The sequence below is a fragment of the Chlorocebus sabaeus genome, chromosome 9 (assembly GCF_047675955.1).
Source record: "Chlorocebus sabaeus isolate Y175 chromosome 9, mChlSab1.0.hap1, whole genome shotgun sequence".
NCBI lineage: Eukaryota > Metazoa > Chordata > Mammalia > Primates > Cercopithecidae > Chlorocebus > Chlorocebus sabaeus.
The window spans coordinates 67,322,506-67,342,486 of record NC_132912.1 but is presented as its reverse complement, the minus strand read 5'-3'; the positions used below and the strand labels follow the sequence as shown (position 1 = coordinate 67,342,486).

Below are 19,981 nucleotides of genomic sequence, written 5' to 3'. Positions count from 1 at the left end.
GTGGCTCACACCTGCGATCCCAGCACTTTGAGAGGCCGAGGCAGTCGGATCACGTGAGGTCAGGAATTTGAGACCAGCCTGGCCAACGTGGTGAAACCCTGTCTCTACTAAAAATACAAAAAAATTAGCCAGGAGTGGTGGCAGGTACCTGTAGTCCCAGCTACTCGGGAGGCTGAGGCAGGAGAATGGCATGAACCCTGGAGGTGGAGCTTGCAGTGAGCCGAGATCACGCCACTGCACTCTAGACCTGGACGACAGAACGAGACTACATCTCTTAAAAAACAACAACAACAACAACAAACCACACACAAAGACAAAAAAACTAAAGTCTAATTATGTCTACTTGGAATTCTAGAAGAAGAGAATAGAAAGAATATAGATAAGATGGTGTTTAAAGAGATAATGGTAGAAAAATTTCCAAAATTAAAATGCATGAAAGTTCAGATTCAGGAAACAAAGAATTCCAAGCCAAACAAAGCTCATTTGAGGGCGTCTTAAGAATGTGTTTCAAGGAGGAAAATTCCAAAAGGAAAGTCTAATGAGGTACAATAAACAATGACGAACAATGAAAATGGTATACATAAATGCCAGTCTAAATTAAAGAAAGGGCCAGGCACAGTGGCTCACACCGGTAATCTGAGCACTTTGGGAGGCAGGTGGACTACTTGAGCTCAGGAGTTCGAGACCAGCCTGGGCAACATGGCAAAAGGCCATCTTTACTGAAAATACAAAAAATTAGCCAGGCATGGTAGCGCACGCCTGTAATCCCAACTACTGGGGAGGCTGAGGCATGAGAATTGCTTGAACCCGGCAGGCAGAAGTTGCAGTGGGCCAAGATTGCACCACTGCACTCCAGTCTGGACAACAGAGCGAGACTCCGTCTAGGGAAAAAAACAAAAAAGGTGAATAAAGACAACATTGATGGGGTGAAACTAAGGGAAAAAAGAAAGGGGATGGTCACGGGACGCGCTGCAGCATGGTGGCAATCTTTAGATGGCTATTAAGAAATAGGATGAATACGGCTGGGCGCGGTGGCTCAAGCCTGTAATCCTAGCACTTTGGGAGGCCGAGACGGGCGGATCACGAGGTCAGGAGATCAAGACCATCCTGGCTAACACAGTGAAACCCCGTCTCTACAAAAAATACAAAAAAACTAGCTGGGCGAAGTGGCGGGCGCCTGTAGTCCCAGCTACTCGGGAGGCTGAGCCAGGAGAATGGCACAAACCCAGGAGGCGGAGCTTGCAGTGAGCTGAGATCCAGCCACTGCACTCCAGCCCGGGCGACAGAGCAAGACTCCGTCTCAAAAAAAAAAAAAAAAAAAAAAAGAAATAGGATGAATAAAGTAGAAACTGACGGGTGTGAAGACAACAGTGACTCCATCTTGCATGCTAATCTACCATGTTTACTTTTGATTAACCTCAGTCCCACAAATGCCTGCTGATTTCTACTTTACTTGCTGTCCTTAGTGTAAGAACATGTACTTACTATAAATCCTGCCTTTAGAGCAAAGCAACCTTGATGTTGTCACAAAAATTACAGGCTATGACACACATAGCATTCTTGCCTGTTCTGGAGCTTGCCTTTGTCCCTATAGAGCATGTACACCCTTTCCCTATGGCATTTAAGTCATGGGTCTGGGGACTAATGGTGCAGAGATCTACCTGTCTTGCTGCTGCCCAAGACCATGCTTCCATCTATAAGTTTCCCAATAAATCATCCTTTACTGACAATAAGTAAAAAAAAAACTGTAGAAACTCCACAAAATAGAGTAATAACATGTACCTATAAAAAGAAATGAGGATTTCTATACATGATATGAAGTAATGACTGGGGCATATCAATATCAATAAATTAAAGCACCAAAGTACGTAACAGTATTTACAGTATGCTTTTTTTTTTTTTTTTTTGAGACGGAGTCTCACTCTGTTGCCCAGGCTGAAAGTGCAGTGGTGCAATGGCTCACTGCAACCTCCGTGCCCCTGCTGGGTTCAAGAAATTCTCCTGCCTCAGTCTCCCGAGTAGCTGGGATTACAGGCGCCCACCGCCATGCTCAGGTAATTTTTGTATTTTTAGTAGAGATGGGGTTTCACTATATTGGCCAGGCTGGTCTCAAACTCCTAACCTCAGGTGATCCACCCACCTTGGCCTCCCAAAGTGCTGGGATTACAGGTGTGAGCCACCACACCTGGCCAGTATGCTATCTTTTGTTTATGTTGACAGAACATAGGAGTAGACATACATTTGCTTATATTTTAAAAAACTGGAAATAGTAAAACTAACAAAATGGTCACATAGAAAAAAGAAGGGAATTGGTTGAAAAGTACAGGAATGAAAGTGAGATTTCTGTTAATGTATCTTACTAGTCTAGTTCGGACTGTCAAAGAATTTAAAAGTTTTACATAATTTAAAACAATAAATTGGCTGGGCATGGTGGCTACAGCCTATAATCCCGATACTTTGGGAGGCCAAGGCAGGACGATCTCTTGAGCCAGGGAGTTCAAGACAAGCCTGGGCAAAAGAATGAGACAATGTCTTCATTTAAAAAAAAAAAAAAAAAAAGAAAAGAAAAAAAAGCCTGGGCGCTATGACTCACACCTGTAATCCCAGCACTTTGGGAGGCCAAGGTGGGCGGATCACAAGGTCAGCAGATCAAGACCGCTAACACGGTGAAACCCCGTCTCTACTAAAAATACAAAAAATTAGCTGGGCATGGTGGCGGGTGCCTGTAGTCCCAGCTACTCTGGAGGCTGAGGCAGGAGAATGGCGTGAACCCGGGAGGCGGAGCTTGCAGTGAGCTGAGATCACACCACTGCACTCCAGCCTGGCGACAGAGCAAGACTCCATCTCAAAAAAATAGTAATAAAATAAAAAATAAAATTTAAAAATTTTTTAAATTAAAAAAATTTAAAAATTAGCCAGGTATGGTGGTACATGCATGCCTGTAGGTCTAGCTTTTTGGGAGGCTGTGGCAGGAGGATCCCTTGAGCCCAGGAGTTCAAGGCTGCACTGAGCTACAATCGTGCCCCTGCACTCCAGGCTGGGCAATAGAGCAAGATATTGTTTCTAAAACAAACAAACAAATGAAAACAATGAATCAAAAGAAAAAATGAGGACAATCCCTAAAAATCTGAGGAAATGAAATAAATGAACCCAACTGTGTAACATTTTAAGGGCATAGCCACAAAGAGAAATGAATTACCTCAGACGTCTTTAAAACAAGATTTTGACTGACATATCTAGAGTCATGTATTTTAAGGATATAAAGTGCAAAAAAACTGTATTCAGTAGTCTTAATGTTATTAATAGTATGACTAAAATAGTATGAGTTAATAGTATGAATAAAAGAATAATCATGTTAATATCCTTAGGAACCAAATTTTCAAAAGAGATAGAAATATAAACCCTGTGGTTTTCAATTTGAATTAAACAATATAAACTTCATATTTCCTGTCTCTGTTTATGACAAACTTGATAGCAACAATCACCCCTAGAACCTACCTAGACTCTGCAGCTTAAATGTCATCCCTGTTCAAAGGAATCAAGCCTTGCCAGGCAAGGGGTGGCACACCTGTAGTCCTAGCTACTCAGGAGGCTGAAGCAGAAAGATCACTTGAGCCCAGGAGTTCCAGGCTGCAGTGCACCACGATCACATCTATGAAGAGCCACTATACTCCAGCCTGAGCAACATGGCAAGACCCTATCTCTTAAGGGGCGGTGGCGGGGGAAGGACCAAGGCTCATTAAAGAAATGCCTGGTTGCTACTCTGGAGTAGAAAAGAAACCTGGAAAAAAACTGTGCTAGAAAGCAAGGAAGTTTCCTCTCTATCAAAGATTAATAACATAGTCAATTCAAAGAAACAAGCCTATCTAAAGATGCTCTCCACTGGCCTAAAATGGGATAATCTGAGATCGAAGTAATACTGAATAGGCTGAAATACAAAAAACTAAAATAAAATCCATGGGTTCATGGTATGTCGTGAAAATTATATATCACTACTAAAAATGGCTAGGACACTAACTCATTACTCGGAAAACTGATAAAGAAGACTAATTATAGACTTATCCTGCCTTTCCTATATACAGTTCAGGGTAACCAAAAGGTTCATGAAGGAACGTTCCTGTTTATAGACTTCCAGTTAATAAAAGGAATAATGGAATGAAAAAAATCACCATTTTGTAACCCCTAATGAAATAGTGGTTCTAGGCAATGATCATCAAAGGCTGCTAAAACTAGTAGATAAAACTTAAGGAGAACTTCAAATGGAGGGATCAGGCTCTCATCACCTGAACTCCACTCATCAATCAGCATCATAAAAAGTGGGACAGGACATTAGGTGTTGGTTCATGCAGTTCAACAGAAAGTCCATAGCACCACCTATGGGGTTAATTTTAAAATTTAACTTGAATCTAATCGAGCCTCAAGTTCTAACCAATGTGTAGGAAACACAGGCATTAAAGGAACATGTTAACCACCAAGTAGTCAACTCCAGAATGTGGAACATTCCACGTAACATATGACTAGGCTTCCTCAGCTAACCAATGTCATAGAGAGAAAGAAAAAAGAGAAAAGGAGATAAAAGGGACTTAATAGACATAATTTAAAAAATACAACTGTAAAAAGACAACTTTGAGATGACCAGAGAAACAGTACTGACTGGGTATTAAATTATATTAAGGACATATTGTCAATTTGTTAAGCAGGGTGACAGTAAGTGGTTATGTTACTTTTTTAAAAAGACCAGCTGGGCGCAGGTGTTTTATACCTACAGTCCCAGCTACCTGGGAGGCTAAGGCAGGAGGATCACTTGAGCCCAAGAGTTCAAGGCTGCAGTGAGCCATAATGGTACCACCACTGCACTCTAGCCTGAGCAATAAAGTGAGACCCTGTCTCTAAAAAAAATTAAAAATAAATTACAAAGACCTACTTGAGGCCAGGAGTTCAAGACCAGACTGGGCAACATAGCAAGAGCCCATCTCTACAAAAAATTTAAAAATTAGCCAGGTGTGGTGGCATGCACCTATAGTCCCAGCTGTTCAAGAGGCTAAGGCAGCAGGATGGCTTGAGTCCAAAAGTCCAAGGCTGCAGTGAGCTATGATCATGCCAATGCACTCCAGCCTGGGTGACAGAGTGAAATCTTGCCTCGAAAAAAAAAATTTTTAATAAAGACATGATCAGTTAGATATGCATGTTGAATTATTTATGGATAAAATGACATGATGTCTAGGATTTGCTCTTAAAATACTCCAACAAAAACAAAAAGAAAGGGTGGAAGGAGTAGATAAACCAAGAATGACAAAATGTTTAAAACATCTGGAGCTTGGTGATGGCATAGGTTCATTATGTTATTACCTTTATTTTTGTGTGTGATACTTGATATTTTCCATAATAAAATCACATAGTTCCCTGACACTATCAAAAAAAAAAAAAAAATGACAGGTATGTGAAAAAATAACAACAAGCCTAGACAAGAAAATACTACTTATCCAAAAACATTTCTCTCAGAATATACAGTTCTGAGACTAAGTCAATATTATACTAGTAGTCATGATTCCAGAAGAGTAGTTTGTTTTTTTGTTTTTTTTTTTTTTTTTTGAGACGGAGTCTTGCTCTGTCGCCCGGGCTGGAGTGCAGTGGCCGGATCTCAGCTCACTGCAAGCTCCGCCTCCCGGGTTTACGCCATTCTCCTGCCTCAGCCTCCCGAGTAGCCGGGACTACAGGCGCCCGCCACCTCGCCCGGCTAGTTTTTTTTTTGTGTGTGTGTTTTTAGTAGAGACGGGGTTTCACCGTGTTAGCCAGGATGGTCTCGATCTCCTGACCTCGTGATCTACCCGTCTCGGCCTCCCAAAGTGCTGGGATTACAGGCTTGAGCCACCGCGCCCGGCCCAGAAGAGTAGTTTTTAAAAGAAACTACTGGTCAAAGACAGACTACCTACATTTTCTCTGATAAAACAGATAAAACTGTATACATTTTTTAAGTGTCTGATAACATCACAAAGAAAACTGGTAGAGAAACAAACACATTGGTGGCTTCTTTAATAAATTTTGATTGAATACACTTCAAAGAGTCACTAAAATGGCCAGAACCAGACTTAGCTATAACCTATCCAGTGGTGGTCACATTATGTTTTTAAAAAGATGCTAACAGAAAAGGAATTCATGAGAAATAAATCAAAAGGAAGTAAAGTTATGGGCACGTTTTATTAATGATCAGACATTTGTAAATTACAGAAAAGCATGCCCTCGTCTGACAATGAGCTGTTGAATTCCAGTATCAAACAGAGTCCAAGCTTGGAGGTGTAGGCACTGGAGGATCACATGACCCAATATAATCAAATATTCAAATCAATCACCTCCATTTGCATTTTTTTCTGGCCCCCCATTAGTCACTTACAGACAGTAACTGATTATCAGTATACTCCTAAAATGAAGATGAAGACCCACATTTTGATGTTTTTCCCTTAAATAAGTCTCTATCCCGCCTTCCACTCTAGGAAAGGATACTATCTTAGTGCATTTGTGCTCCCATAACAAAGTAACAGAGGACTGGATAATTTATTTTAAAAAAAAAAAAAAAAAATTTATTTCACACAGTTCTAGAGGCTGGGTAGTCCAAGATTCAAGGCACCAGCGAGTTCAATTGTCTAGTGAGGGCTGCTCTCCTCTTCCAAGATGGCACCTTGTTGCTGCATCCTCCAGAGGGAAAGAATGCTATGTCCTCACATGGTGAAGGTGGAAGGGCAAGAGAGCTAGGGGTTGCATAAAGCCTCTTTCATAAGGGCCTTAAATCCCATTCCTGTAGGCCCCACCTCTTAATACTATCACACTGGCCATTAAATTCCACCACCTAAATTTTGGAGGGACACATTCCAATAATAGCAGATGCTAAGAAAGTAACTTCTTAATAGTTTAACATGACTTAGTTCCAGAAACGAAAGATGCATATTAAATTTTGACAATGCTATTATTTGTTCAGTTACGAGAACCAGTAAACTGAGAAGATGAGCTCATAATGCAGCAATTATAAATGTTTCTCTTAGGGACATGCAAAACACATGAGATAATAGTATGCCATTAATCCATGTAGATAACACCAGTAATATTTTTTCACATAACCGGGTATTCTGGTAACATTATTTGAACAAGCATGGCAGAGATAGTAGAATATCTTTAGCTATTCTGCTTTGGTAAAGTATTTCTGCTTGTCTTACCTACTGCTGTATTAACAACATTAAAGGCAGACTGCCTGGGAATCTGATTTTTAAAATAAATGAAAAGTAATGCAGTATTTGAAAAGGAAGACTGTTTCCAAAGTAGAGAACATGAGAATAAGAAGTAAATAGGCAAGAAAACAAAGAAGAAAGTGAAATAAGGAAAGTGGTATGGGCAGAAAGAGACTGTAGAAAGCTTCATATAGAAAGCAAACCGGGCCGGGCACGGTGGCTCACGCCTGTAATCCCAGCACTTTGGGAGGCCAAGGCGGGCGGATCATGAGGTCAGGGGATCGAGACCATCCTGGCTAACATGGTGAAACCCCGTCTCTACTAAAAATACAAAAAAAATTAGCTGGGCATGGTGGTGGGCGCCTGTAGTCCCAGCTAGATGGGAGGCTGAGGCAGGAGAATGGCGTGAACCTGGGAGGCAGAGCTTGCAGTGAGCCGAGATTGTGCCACTGCACCCCAGCCTGGGCGACAGAGCAAGACTCCGCCTCAAAAAAAAAAAAAAAGCAAACTGAATTTGATGAGAAACAAGTTGTAAATTCCTTTAGTTCAAAGAAAGAGGCAGGGATGACAGACACAAACATACCAAATTGAATATAATAAACCAAACTGAAAGTAACACTAAAAACAGTCCTTTAATTTATTGTCACAGTAGAAACTATAATATCAGGCCAGGTACAGTGGCTCTTGCCTGTAACCCCACCACTTTGGGAGGCTGAGGGGGGTGGACTGCTTGAGCTCAGGAGGTCGAAACCAGCCTGGGCAACATGGCAAAACCGTGTCTCTACAAAAAATACAAAAATTAGCTGCTTGTGGTGGCACGTGCCTATAGTCCCAGCTACCCGGGAGACTGAGGTAGGAGGATCACCTTAGCTTGGGAGGTTGAGGCTGTAGTGAGCTGTGATTGTGCCACTACACTCCAGCCTGGGCAATAGCAGAGTGAGATCCTGTCACAAAAAAAATTTTAAAAACAAAGAAAAGGAAAGAAAAGAAAGAAAAAGGAAACTATAATATCACAGGCACTATAGGAAAAACATTACTTAGAAATACATTTTTAGCCAGACGTAGTGGCTCATGCCTGTAATTCTAGCACTTTCGGAGGCTGAGGTGGATGGATCACTTGAGGTCAAGAGCTGGAAACCAGCCTGGCTGACATGGTGAAACCTCATCTCTACTAAAAATACAAAAATTAGCCAGGCATGGTGGTAGGCACCTGTAATCCCAGCTACTTGGGAGGCTGAGGCAGGAGAATCACTTGAACCCAGGAGGCAGAGGTTGCAGTGAGCCGAGTTGCGCCACTGCACTCCAGCCTGGGTAACAGAGTGAGACTCCATGTCAAAAAAAGAGAAAAAAAGAAAAAGAAATACATTTTTATGGTTCATCCGTTAAAATGACAGAGACATGTAATTCAAAAATTCTTGCACTTCACAAGAACACTCAATGGATCAAAACTTAATTTGTAAGGGAGAATTATGTTTAAAATGCATATACTTAGAAGTTAATGTCCCACCTCTGAGGCAGTGTGGTACACTCATAGCTGAGTGAGCTCCAGAGATGTCTGGAGAATCTGCTGCTTGCTGCAGTTACCTTATTAACTTACCAAGACAGTGATGCAAGTGACCAGTAGGGTGAACATTCAACTTCCACATGAAGCAAATTGAATTTTATATGTAAGACATTTTCTATTACTGACCCCCACCCCCTAAAAAAAAAAAAATCACAGCTTTAAAAAAAAGCATGATATCTTTGGCAGATACGGATCTATTCAACAAATCAGGGTTGGGAACAAACAATCTGAAAACTAAAGGAAGTCCTTAAGAACTATAAGGACAACACTGATGTCAAAATGTATATAACCTATCAGATTTTACATGAAAATATCAACAAAGCATTTCAACAGGTAGGCCCAAAGTGGCAAAAGAAACAGATGAAACTAATCAAGCAGTGATGTGGCATCAATATAAATCCACTAAGCATTTCTCTGACTTTTGTTTGAAGAAAATTTAAAATACATGCCATCCTTCCTCCCTCACCCCCACCATTTCACACCCAAATTGCTAAAATTTTTAAAGTCTGACAAAACCAAGAGCTGGCAAGGATATGAAGAAATGGGAACTCTCATACAATGCTGGTGACAGTATAAATACACGCTCTGGAAAACAATCTGGCCACATCTGGTAAGCATGATGAAAAACCAAATACCCTATGATTTCTTATACCCTAAGAGAAACTCTTGCACATGAGTACATGGTCACAAAAAAATCAACAAGGATGTATCAAACTTCATTTGATAAAGCAAAAAATTGGATAAAATATAAATGTACATCCATCCCCAGAAGAATGAATAAATAATGTTATACAATACCACATAAGCAGTAAGATGAATGTGATCAACATAGATAAATTTACTAAACATATTAGGTTAAAAAAAGGTTGTAGAAAGATACATAGGGTGTGATGCACTATTCACGTAAAATTTAAAAACACAATACAATGGACAATATATGTGATAGTTTATAAAAAGATGACAGGATACACACCAAGTTCAGAACAGTCATTAGTTCTAAAGAAGGGAAGGTGCACAAGAAAGCCTTTGAACACATCTGTGATATTTGACTATTAACAATAGAAAATAATCTGGGTTGGGGGAGCCTAAAAACTCTTATACTAGCATTCATGCTATTATTTTTACCACTTATAGGATATAATGTGATTAAGAAATTTCAGTCATTTTACTTGTAATTTGCATGAAAGGAAAAGTCAGTAAGAACTAGCCCAAAACTGTGATAAAAGAGGGAAAAAAGTTAACAAGGAGATAAAAAGTAGCTGAGAAAGAATGAATATTGCCCCTAAGACTAAACACAGTGAAATCAGGGTTAAATAATATTCAAGACCATTTTGATGAGAATATAATCATGTTTTAAACAAAACACAGAGAGTAATCTAAATAACGTTTATTACCCAACACCACACATTTGGGAGGCTGAGGTGGGATGTTTTCTTTTTTGCTTTTTGTTTTTTGAAATGGGGGTCTCACTCTGTTGCCCAGGTTGCAGTGCAGTGGCGTGATCACGGCTCACTCCAGCCTTGACTCCTGGGCTCAAGTGATCCTCCCATGATATAGTTTGGCTCAGTGTTCACACTCAAATATCACCTTGAATTGTAATAATCCCCACCTATCAAGGGCGGGACAAGGAAGAGATAACTGAATCATGGGGGCAGTTCCCCCATGCTGTTCTTGTGATCGTGAGTTCTCATGAGATAGGATGGTTTTATAAGCACCTGGCATTTCCCCTGCTGGCACTCATTCTCTCTCCTGCCACCCTGTGAAGAAGTGCTTTCCACCATGATTGTGAGTTTCCTAAGACATCCCTAGCTATGCGGAACTGTGAGTCAATTAAACCTCTTTTTTAAAATAAATTACCCAGTCTTGGCTATTTCTTTATAGCAGTGTGAGTACGTCCCACCTCAGCCTCCCAAATAGCTAGGACTGCAAGCAAGCGCCACCACACCCAGCTAAGTTTTCATTTTTTTGTAGAGTCAGGGACTTGCTATGCTGCCCAGGCTAGTCTTGAACCCCTAGCCTCAAGGGATCCTTTCCACCTTAGCCTCCTAAAGTGCTGGGAATATAGGCATGAGCCACCATGCCAGCCCTGTTTTGTTAAATGGAACCTATCCAGCTGATGAAGCCAGAAATTCCCATCAAGTACATCATCAAATTCTACTATTCTACTCCAATAAGTAGCCTGATAATCTATCCACTATCACCTCTTACTGAAATATTTGCAACAGCCTCCTCTCTGGTTCTTTGTCCCTTGGCCCCAACCCAATCTCCATTCGGCAGCCAGAATGGTATTTCTAAATGGAAAAATCATAAATTCCCTTTACAAACTTTTTAATAGCTCCGCACTGCACTCAGGACAGTTCAATCTCTTCCACATGGCTTACAAAGCTCTCCAAGAGATGGCTTCTGCTTACCTCTCTAGTCTCAGCTCTCACTACTCTCACAAAGCCAAACCCCCATATCCACCTGGTGCATTCACCTCTTGCACTCTACATTAAGCCATACAAACTACATGTTATCTGAATATGATATGCTCTTCCCTTTTGACCTTTCTACATGTTCTCTCTGTCTGGAACACTTCTCCCACACCCATTACGCATTCCTCTCTCCCTCTCCCCCATTTTTCTGGCTAATTCCTTATCCATTGGATCTCAATTTTTTTTTTTTTTTTTGAGACGGAGCCTCGCTCTGTCGCCCAGGCTGGAGTGCAGTGGCCGGATCTCAGCTCACAGCAAGCTACGCCTTCCGGGTTTACGCCATTCTCCTGCCTCAGCCTCCTGAGTAGCTGGGACTACAGGCGCCCGCCACCACGCCCGGCTAGTTTTTTGTATTTTTTAGTAGAGACGGGGTTTCACCCGTGTTAGCCAGGATGGTCTCGATTGCCGGACCTCGTGATCCGCCCGTCTCGGCCTCCCAAAGTGCTGGGATTACAGGCTTGAGCCACTGCGCCCGGCCGGATCTCAATTTTTTTAACGTCATATTTTCCAGGAATTCTTCCTTTACCATCTCTTACAAGGTTCAGCAATAGGTTTCTTTTGACGTGCTCACATGGTGGTATCCTGAATTTCTCTCATCCAAGCACTCATCTTACATCTGTAAGAATGTTAAATACCCTAATGGCAAGGGTAGTGTATGTCTTGTTCATTATGTGTACTCAGTACCTAACATAATAGCTGGCACATATTATTTAATATCTATTAAATGTGTTTTAAACCTGAAGCCAATTTTTAAAATAAGGTTATAATCTTATCAAAAGTGTTATAATGTATAATATTAGTAGAAACTGAAAATAAAATTTGCAAATTTGTACATTTTTGGAAGTTCAAATTAATGGAATTATATTCCAGCTTAACGTAAATTTTATTTACTATTATAACATGTTTAGTTTTTACCAACAGATACCTTCATCTCAAATAAAGGGAGATGAGCAAGAAAATATTTTGATAAACTGATTTTTCTTGCTGAGAAAATCAATTACAGCCGGGCGCGGTGGCTCAAGCCTGTAATCCCAGCACTTTGGGAGGCCAAGACGGGCGGATCACGAGGTCAGGAGATCGAGACCATCCTGACTAACCCCGTGAAACCCCGTCTCTACAAAAAATACAAAAAAACTAGCCTGGCGAAGTGGCGGGCGCCTGTAGTCCCAGCTACTCGGGAGGCTGAGGCAGGAGAATGGCGTAAACCCGGAGGGCGGAGCTTGCAGTGAGCTGAGATCCGGCCACTGCACTCCAACCTGGGCAACAGAGCGAGACTCCGTCTTAAAAAAAAAAAAAAAGAAAAGAAAATCAATTACAGTATGAAGACAGAGACAACATATTTTATTTCTGCAGCTGACAATGACAGGAGATACTAGTGTTAATAAGTCACAAACTTTGAAAAAGTGAGGGATGGCAGAAGTAAATTATCATGAAAGTAACTAACTTAAAAAGAGGACTTTGCCAAAAAATAGGTAAGAAAGTAGGATGTTCCACACTATGGAACACTTTAAACATATGTGGATACCCAAAACATCTTGGCTTTTAATTATTTAACATATAAACTTTGACTGTCAATTCCCTTATAGCTTTACATGCAAAGCTTACGAATAGTATTAGGTGTTCTGAATAAAAACAATTGGTAAAATGATAGTTTCTTTTCTTTACACACTAAAATTCCCTACTTAAGTTAGCCTCTATCAATACAAGTTTTCAGAGTAACAAGCTAGAAGCCTACCTATAACTATTAAGCCCTAAGAGAAAGGGAAGGTGATTCTTTAGTCTTCAAAGGCTATGAAACAAACTACAACTTAAAATCTTAAAATGCAAAAGTCTTTTTTATACTAACATTGTCTTAATGGACTCAACAGACAAGCTAGATGATGGTATTTTTATAGAATGGAAGAATGATCTTACCTGGAAGATTACCCTTTGAGATGGTATCTGTATCCAAATTGTAGGTATCCTGGAGACGTAACAGAGCTTTGGCTGCCCCAACCTGATCTTCATCATTAGGAAAGTACTGTCTCTGAATGGTTAGGTTAGAGATAAAGCCTTGAAATAGATAAATAAAAGAAAAAAAGAATGTAAAACCTCATTAACTTCCCATAAAGAGACTTAAGAAGGACTGTTCAAAATCTATTTTATTATTTTCTACCATACCATGAAAAGTTCTACATACTCAACAAGAAAAACTTAAATACACTGAATGAGACTTGGCACACTTCTAACTTGTTTAATCTTCCAAAAGCCTAGTATTGTTTAAGAACTGTAACGCTGTTATATAAATTATATCTGTATTAGCAGGTAAAGATCACCTAACATAATAGTTATGAGTTTTTAGTTATAGCAAGAAAACAAAAGTGCATCCACTAAGTTTGGGAAATGAACACATTTATGGGTCTGAAAATAACATTCACTGACAATCATATTTCCAGATAACAGATGGTAAGTAAAATGTGTGCTCTTAAAGTTGTTTTCTTCTTCCATGTATTACACATTATATAAATATGTAAATATATAAAGTTTGGTGGAATTCTTCAAGGACAAGGAGGCGATATTAATTATACATTTAAGATCAACAGCTAAGCTAGTTTACTAAAATATATTTAGATCAGTTTAATTATTAAACATGGTGTTGATCCACCAAAATTTACAATATATAAAGCTAATCTTAAAGAGGATTTACATAAAGTACAGCAAAAATCAAACTAACAAACCAATTACTGATAACTATAACCTAAAGGAGAATGGATGCGAAACACTCCTTAAGAAACAAAAAAAGTAGTTTAAAATTTTAATATAAGTATCATTACTTGTGAATAAAAATTAGGTATGAGACTTCCCTCTCGTACTGATTAACTTATAATCAACTATATGGTTTTTCTGAGACAGAGTCTCACTCTGTCATCCAGGCTGGAGTGCAGTGGCACGATCTCAGCTCACTGCAACCTCCACCTCCCAGGTTCAAGCAATTATCATGCCTCAGCCTCCCAAGGAGCTGGGATTACAGGCATGTGCCACCACACCCAGTTAATTTTTGTATTTTTAGTAGAGATGGGGTTTCACCATGTTGCCCAGGCTGGTCTCCAACTCCTGGCATCAAACGATCCACCTGCCTTAGCCTCCCGAAGTGCTGGGATTACAGGCGTGAGCAACTGTGTCCGGCTGACTAAGTATTTTGAACAGCAAGACACCAGGCCTTTTTTTTTTTTTTTTTTTTTTTTTTGAGATGCAGTCCTGCACTGTCACCCAGGCTGGAGTGCAGTGGCACAATCTCGGCTCACGGCAACTTCTGACTCCCAGGTTCAAGCGATTCTCCTGCCTCAGTCTCCCAAATAGCTGGGATTAAAGGTGCCCACCACCATGCCCGGCTTTTATATTTTCAGTAGAGACGGGGTTTCACCATGTTGGCTGAGCTGCTCTCGAATTCCCGACCTCAAGTGATGTGCCAGCCTCAGCCTCCCCAATTACTAGGATTACAGGCCTGAGCCACCGTGCCTGGTTGAGACCTGGCATTTTTATGTAAATGAAAATGTACAAATGAACAAATAACTAGAAGAGGGCTAGAGTTTATATCAAGCATATTTTTATGCTGTTTTGTCTCTTTTTAGAGACAGAGTCTTGCCATGTTGCCCAAGCTGACGTGCAGTGGCTTTTTATTGGTGTAATTCCATTATTAGATCAGCATGGGAGTTTTGACCTGCTCTGTTTCCAACAATAATTTTTGGTTTTATGACCAACTCTCAGTCGCAATTTCTATAGGGAATTTCACTAGCAAGTTTTGCAAATTTTATAGAAGGCGATAATATTTCTTATGCTACAAACAAAATTCTAAGAAAAATTAAAAATATATAGCATTATAGCATTATAGAAATGACTACTACAGATTAAAACAACAAGGTCCCAAGGTTCACATTATAAAACAACTTAGTTCATTACTTGAGAATAAATATGTGTATTTCCTTTAAAAAATGTGTTCAGGAGCCAGGAACCAGGGTTCACATGTGTAATCCCAAGCACTGTGCGAGGCTGAGGTGGAAGGATCACATGAGGCCAAGAATTTGAGATCAGCCTGGGCAACATAGCAAGACCTTGTTTCTACGAAAGAAAAATTTTTTAATTGGCCCAGCGTGGTGGTCTATGCCTGAAGTGCCAGCTACTGGGGAGGCTGAGGTGGGAGGATTGCTTGAGCCCAGGAGTTCAAAGCTGCAGTGAACCATGATTGTACCACTGTATTCCAGCCTGGGCAACAGTGAGACCCTATCTCCAAAAAAAAAAAAAGGTTCCCAAGGAATTATATGGTACAGAAAATAATCACGGACACTTCCCTCTCACAGTAAAGAAGTATTCACAAGTACTTGCCATATTTTTTGTTTCAAGGCTTCCTGACCCCTGTGCATAATAGTCACTGCTTACAAACACTGGTAAGTACCCTTGGAGTATTTTATCTACATAACTAGCTCAGCTCTTTTCCGTCTCTTTTTCTTTTTTTTTGGGGGGGGGGGTATAATTCCCTTTACTTCCTTACTGAAGTCCAGATTTAGTCTTCTACGTCTGTTATTAAAGTATCTACAACATTTCAACACTCCAACTACAATTGTATCACTTATTCACTATTACGGTTTGCAGCCTCAGTTTGATTGTCTACATTGAGCAAACTACTTCTAAACTTCAAAATACTAGATAGAACACAGCTAATATTTCTCTTTATAGTAACACTCCCAACATTTTTAAAAATTGATTGCAGATACATACTTTTTTAAAATTTGAAGGTAATCCTAAAATAAAAATGATTACCCTCAGAAATGAAGCTATATGCCAAATAATCTATTCACTTTTGCAGATTTCAAAACAAAAGTCAACAATAAATGAAATTACTTCTTTTTTAGTCAAAGAATTCAGGATTTTGACTAAATTAACTCTATTCAAACCAAATGCATCCAGGCAAAATCCAGTTATAACACTGAACACTTGGTTTCCTGGGAACTGAATTTATCACTAATTTTATTATTTCTACAGATGGTGGCAATATTGCCTTACTCAGGAATCTCTTCAGACTTACCATCTGACATATCCTTAAGGACCAGATTCTCCAACTCACTCCACTCAGTATTCAGACGTTTCATTAATTTGAATGCATTTACTGGATGACCAACAAATCCTTCTGGATCTTTTGTCGCTGTACTAGTTAGCCGATCTAACTTCTCTGCCCATCTGCAGATGTAAAACATAAAAACTGAGAATAGGTATATTTCATAGGGAAAAACATAATTTAGTGAAACGCTCAGAAAAAATAATGACTAGAAGTTTTTGAGTTAAACTATACCTATAGTTTCTTTTTAAAGTAAAATTATAAGGTCTCTTTAAAAAGCAAGAGCCTCTTGGCAGAATCAATACAACTATAGACTTTTTGTTTTAATTTTGTTTCTCCCAAATGGTTACAGTAAATGGAACCTCCCTGTCTTAGTAAAAGTTGTGACCGAATCCCTCTAGTAAAAGTCTAAAAATTCATTTCCTCATAGGTTCCAGGGCCAAATAACTGATTATTACAAACTACAAATTAGCCCAACCCAAATTCAATTACATGTTCATTTAAATCAACTTATACTAAGTCTTTACATCCAGTTTCTAGAAACTATATCTTAAAACGAAAAAACTGAACACTCAGCTACTCATTAAATAAAAGACAGGAATTCTCAGGTCAGGATTAACTATGAACATGAGTCAATTAAATTCATATTTGAGAAAAACTGTATCAATTAAATAACACTAACCATACTTATCACTATAATCTCTACAGTGGAACCATGGAAGTAAAGGATAAGTAGAATTGGAAAATTGCAGCAGCAGGTGGGTTGACTAAGAGGTTAGAGGAGGATAGAAGATATTAGCAATACTTTTAAAATTATCAGTCAGGCTGGGTGCAGTGGCTCACACCTGTAATCCCAGTACTTTGGGAGGCCAAGGTGGGCATATCACCTGAGGTCAGGAGTTCGAGACCAGCCTGGCCAACATGGCAAAACCCTGTCTCTACTAAAAATACAAAAATTACCCAGGCGTGGTGGCGCACACCTGTAGTCCCAGCCACTCGGGAGGCTGAGGCAGGAGAATCACTTGAACCTGGAAGGTGGAGGTTGCAGTGAGCCGAGATCATGTCACTGCACTCCAGCCTGGGCAACAGAGCAAGACTCTGTCTCAAAAAAAAAAAAAAAAAATTATTAGTCAACTTCCCATATCCATCCTTTTTTTTTTTTTTTTTTTTGAGATAGTCTCTTGCTCTGTAGCCCAGGCTGGAGTGCAGTGGCACAATCCTGGCTCACTGTAGCCTCCACCTCCCGGGTTCAAGTGATTCTCCTACCTTAGCCTCCCAAGCAGCTGGGATTACAGGCACGTGCTACCACACCCAGCTAGTTTTGTATTTTTAGTAGAGACAGGGTTTCACCACGTTGGCCAGGCTGGTCTCAAACTCCTGGCCTCAAGTGATCCACCCTCCGTTCTCTATACTCGTATTTTAGCCATTTCAACTGGCTTTGTAAGGTTCAAAAATGGGTTTCATTTCTACTTAAAGAATATTTTAGCTCGAGAAAGAAAACGTCCAGGTTTAGTCAGAGTCATAATAAGTAAACATTTTGCTTACTTTTTTATTTGTTCTAACTTGTCCTCTTCTGCCTTAATATAATCTTTCAGGGAAGTCACCAGATCTTTCTCAGTATGAATCAAATCAGTCATCTGACCTAGTAGAAGGGGAAGAAGGTTATCAAATACTCATATCCTTAACAGGTATGTTAAGAATAAGAATAATTAAGACTGTTTCATTCTATGAGACAATTTAACTGGCATGAATCAGATATGCTGGAGACGATCTTTTCTTCCTTTTTTACCAGATAAACCAAAATAAAGCCAAAAACTTCTAATCAAGAGATCCAGTTCTGATTTTCAAGCCACTTAATTTTGCAAGCTTTAGACTGTGCTGGCAAATTGTCTTTACATCTACAAATGTATTTTTAAATTGTAAATCAACACTACTTTCCAAAAATTAATTTTTCTTCACCTTTACTTCATTTCTCGAACCCTTTACCTTTGTTTTTGAGACTAATTAGAATTAAATTTTTATTTAATAAATAAAAGCCACACTAAAAAAGCTTCAAATAATCTGTTTATGTATAACAGGATGCGAGAACCCATCATTTTATATACTGGAATCAAGAGTCATAAGTATATACTTATGGGCCAGGCGTGGCGGCTCACGCCTGTTGTAATCCTAGCACTTTGGAGGCCCAGCCAGGAGAATCCCTTGAGACCAGGAGTTGAAGACCAGCCTGGCCAACATGGGAAGACCCTGTCTCTATTCAAAATAATAATGATAAAATATTTTCTAAGTTATAATACAAAAAAAAAACTGGTGTTCACAGTAGATTCTTAAGTGGAAAAAGCAGATTAGATACATATGCAGTATATTACTTGTATATCTGTGCATTAAGACTAAGTATATGCATTAAATTATTTTAACCTGAATATGTATCATTTTTATAATAAAAAAATTAAAGAAAATATCAAATTATTTTAAAAGGACCTTTAAAGGGGCAGCAAATAAACCTATACTCTGGGAATACACTGTATTTGTTTTTGCTGATTTTAAAACACTAAAAAATGGAAATTAAAAAATGCAAAACCAAAAAAATCAACAAGTAGTAAGACTTACCAATTGAAGTAAAAAAGCCTGGATGAGCCAAAGACTGGGGAAGCAGAATTCCTATAACTAATATATACCAGATCATCTTGGAAGACTTAATTTTACAGGATCACACACCTACAACAGAAATAGAGAAATGCAGCCATTACTTAAAAAATACAAAAGGAGGGAAGGAAAAGTTCCTTATCTATTATTTCTATGAAAAAGTAAAAGATTCCAAGGTTGCCCATAAAATTGATGTTATTATCAATTGTGTAATAATTTAATAATAGCTACTATCTTGTTTTTCATATAATTAGAGTACTGCCATGACATTTCTTTTTTGTGGTTTTATTCTGTTGCTTTTTTTTTCTTTTTTTTTGAGATAGAGTCTCTGTCGCCCAGGCTGGAGTCCAGTGGTGCGATCTTGGCTCACTGCAACCTCCGCCTCCCAGGTTCAAGCAATTCTTATGCCTTAGCCTCCCAAGTAGTTGGGACGAAAGGTGTGTGCCACCACACCTTGCTAACTTTTTGTCTTTTTAGCAGAGACAAGGTTTTGCTATGTTGGCCAGGTTGGTCTTGAACTCCTGGCCTCAAGTGATACACCCGCCTCAGCCTCCCAAAGCACTAGGATTATAAGCATGAGCCACTGCACCCATATTAGAAAAGAATGTATGTTTGTTATCACCTGATAATTTGTGCTTAAAAATTCATGCTGAGTTTGTTCTCCTTAGTCACTATTACAATTAGAGTAAATGAATAGCAGGTGGCTTTTTTGTATAGCCTGAAAAATAAGTTTTCTCTGTGATTTGGACCTATCCCATGAATTTCCCATAAAAATATACCAACTTATCTATTAAATATTAAATATTACCAATACATTTTCAAAATGTTAGACTATATTTTAAAGGAAAAAGATTTCAGAGCTGATTAATCCTTAAAATTCCTAATTTGTTCCATCTTTTTCATATATATATATATATATATATATATATATATAAAATATATGTATTTTTTAGACAGTCTCAAACTCCTGACCTCAGGTGATCCG

General features: G+C 39.2%; 1 protein-coding gene across 2 annotated transcripts in view; it reads right to left on the bottom strand.

Moving 5' to 3' along the window:
- P4HA1 (prolyl 4-hydroxylase subunit alpha 1) overlaps positions 1–19,981 on the bottom strand; it is a 93,128-nt gene that overhangs the window by 59,016 nt on the left and 14,131 nt on the right. For both annotated transcript variants that reach the window (XM_007963074.3, XM_007963073.3), the window contains exons 2-5: positions 18,961–19,068; positions 17,896–17,992; positions 16,321–16,472; positions 13,173–13,310 (exon numbers count right to left, since the gene is read on the bottom strand). In XM_007963074.3, coding sequence (XP_007961265.1) covers positions 13,173–13,310; positions 16,321–16,472; positions 17,896–17,992; positions 18,961–19,036 — 463 coding nt within the window. In that variant the 5' untranslated portion in view covers positions 19,037–19,068. The remainder of the gene's footprint in view (positions 1–13,172; positions 13,311–16,320; positions 16,473–17,895; positions 17,993–18,960; positions 19,069–19,981) is intronic.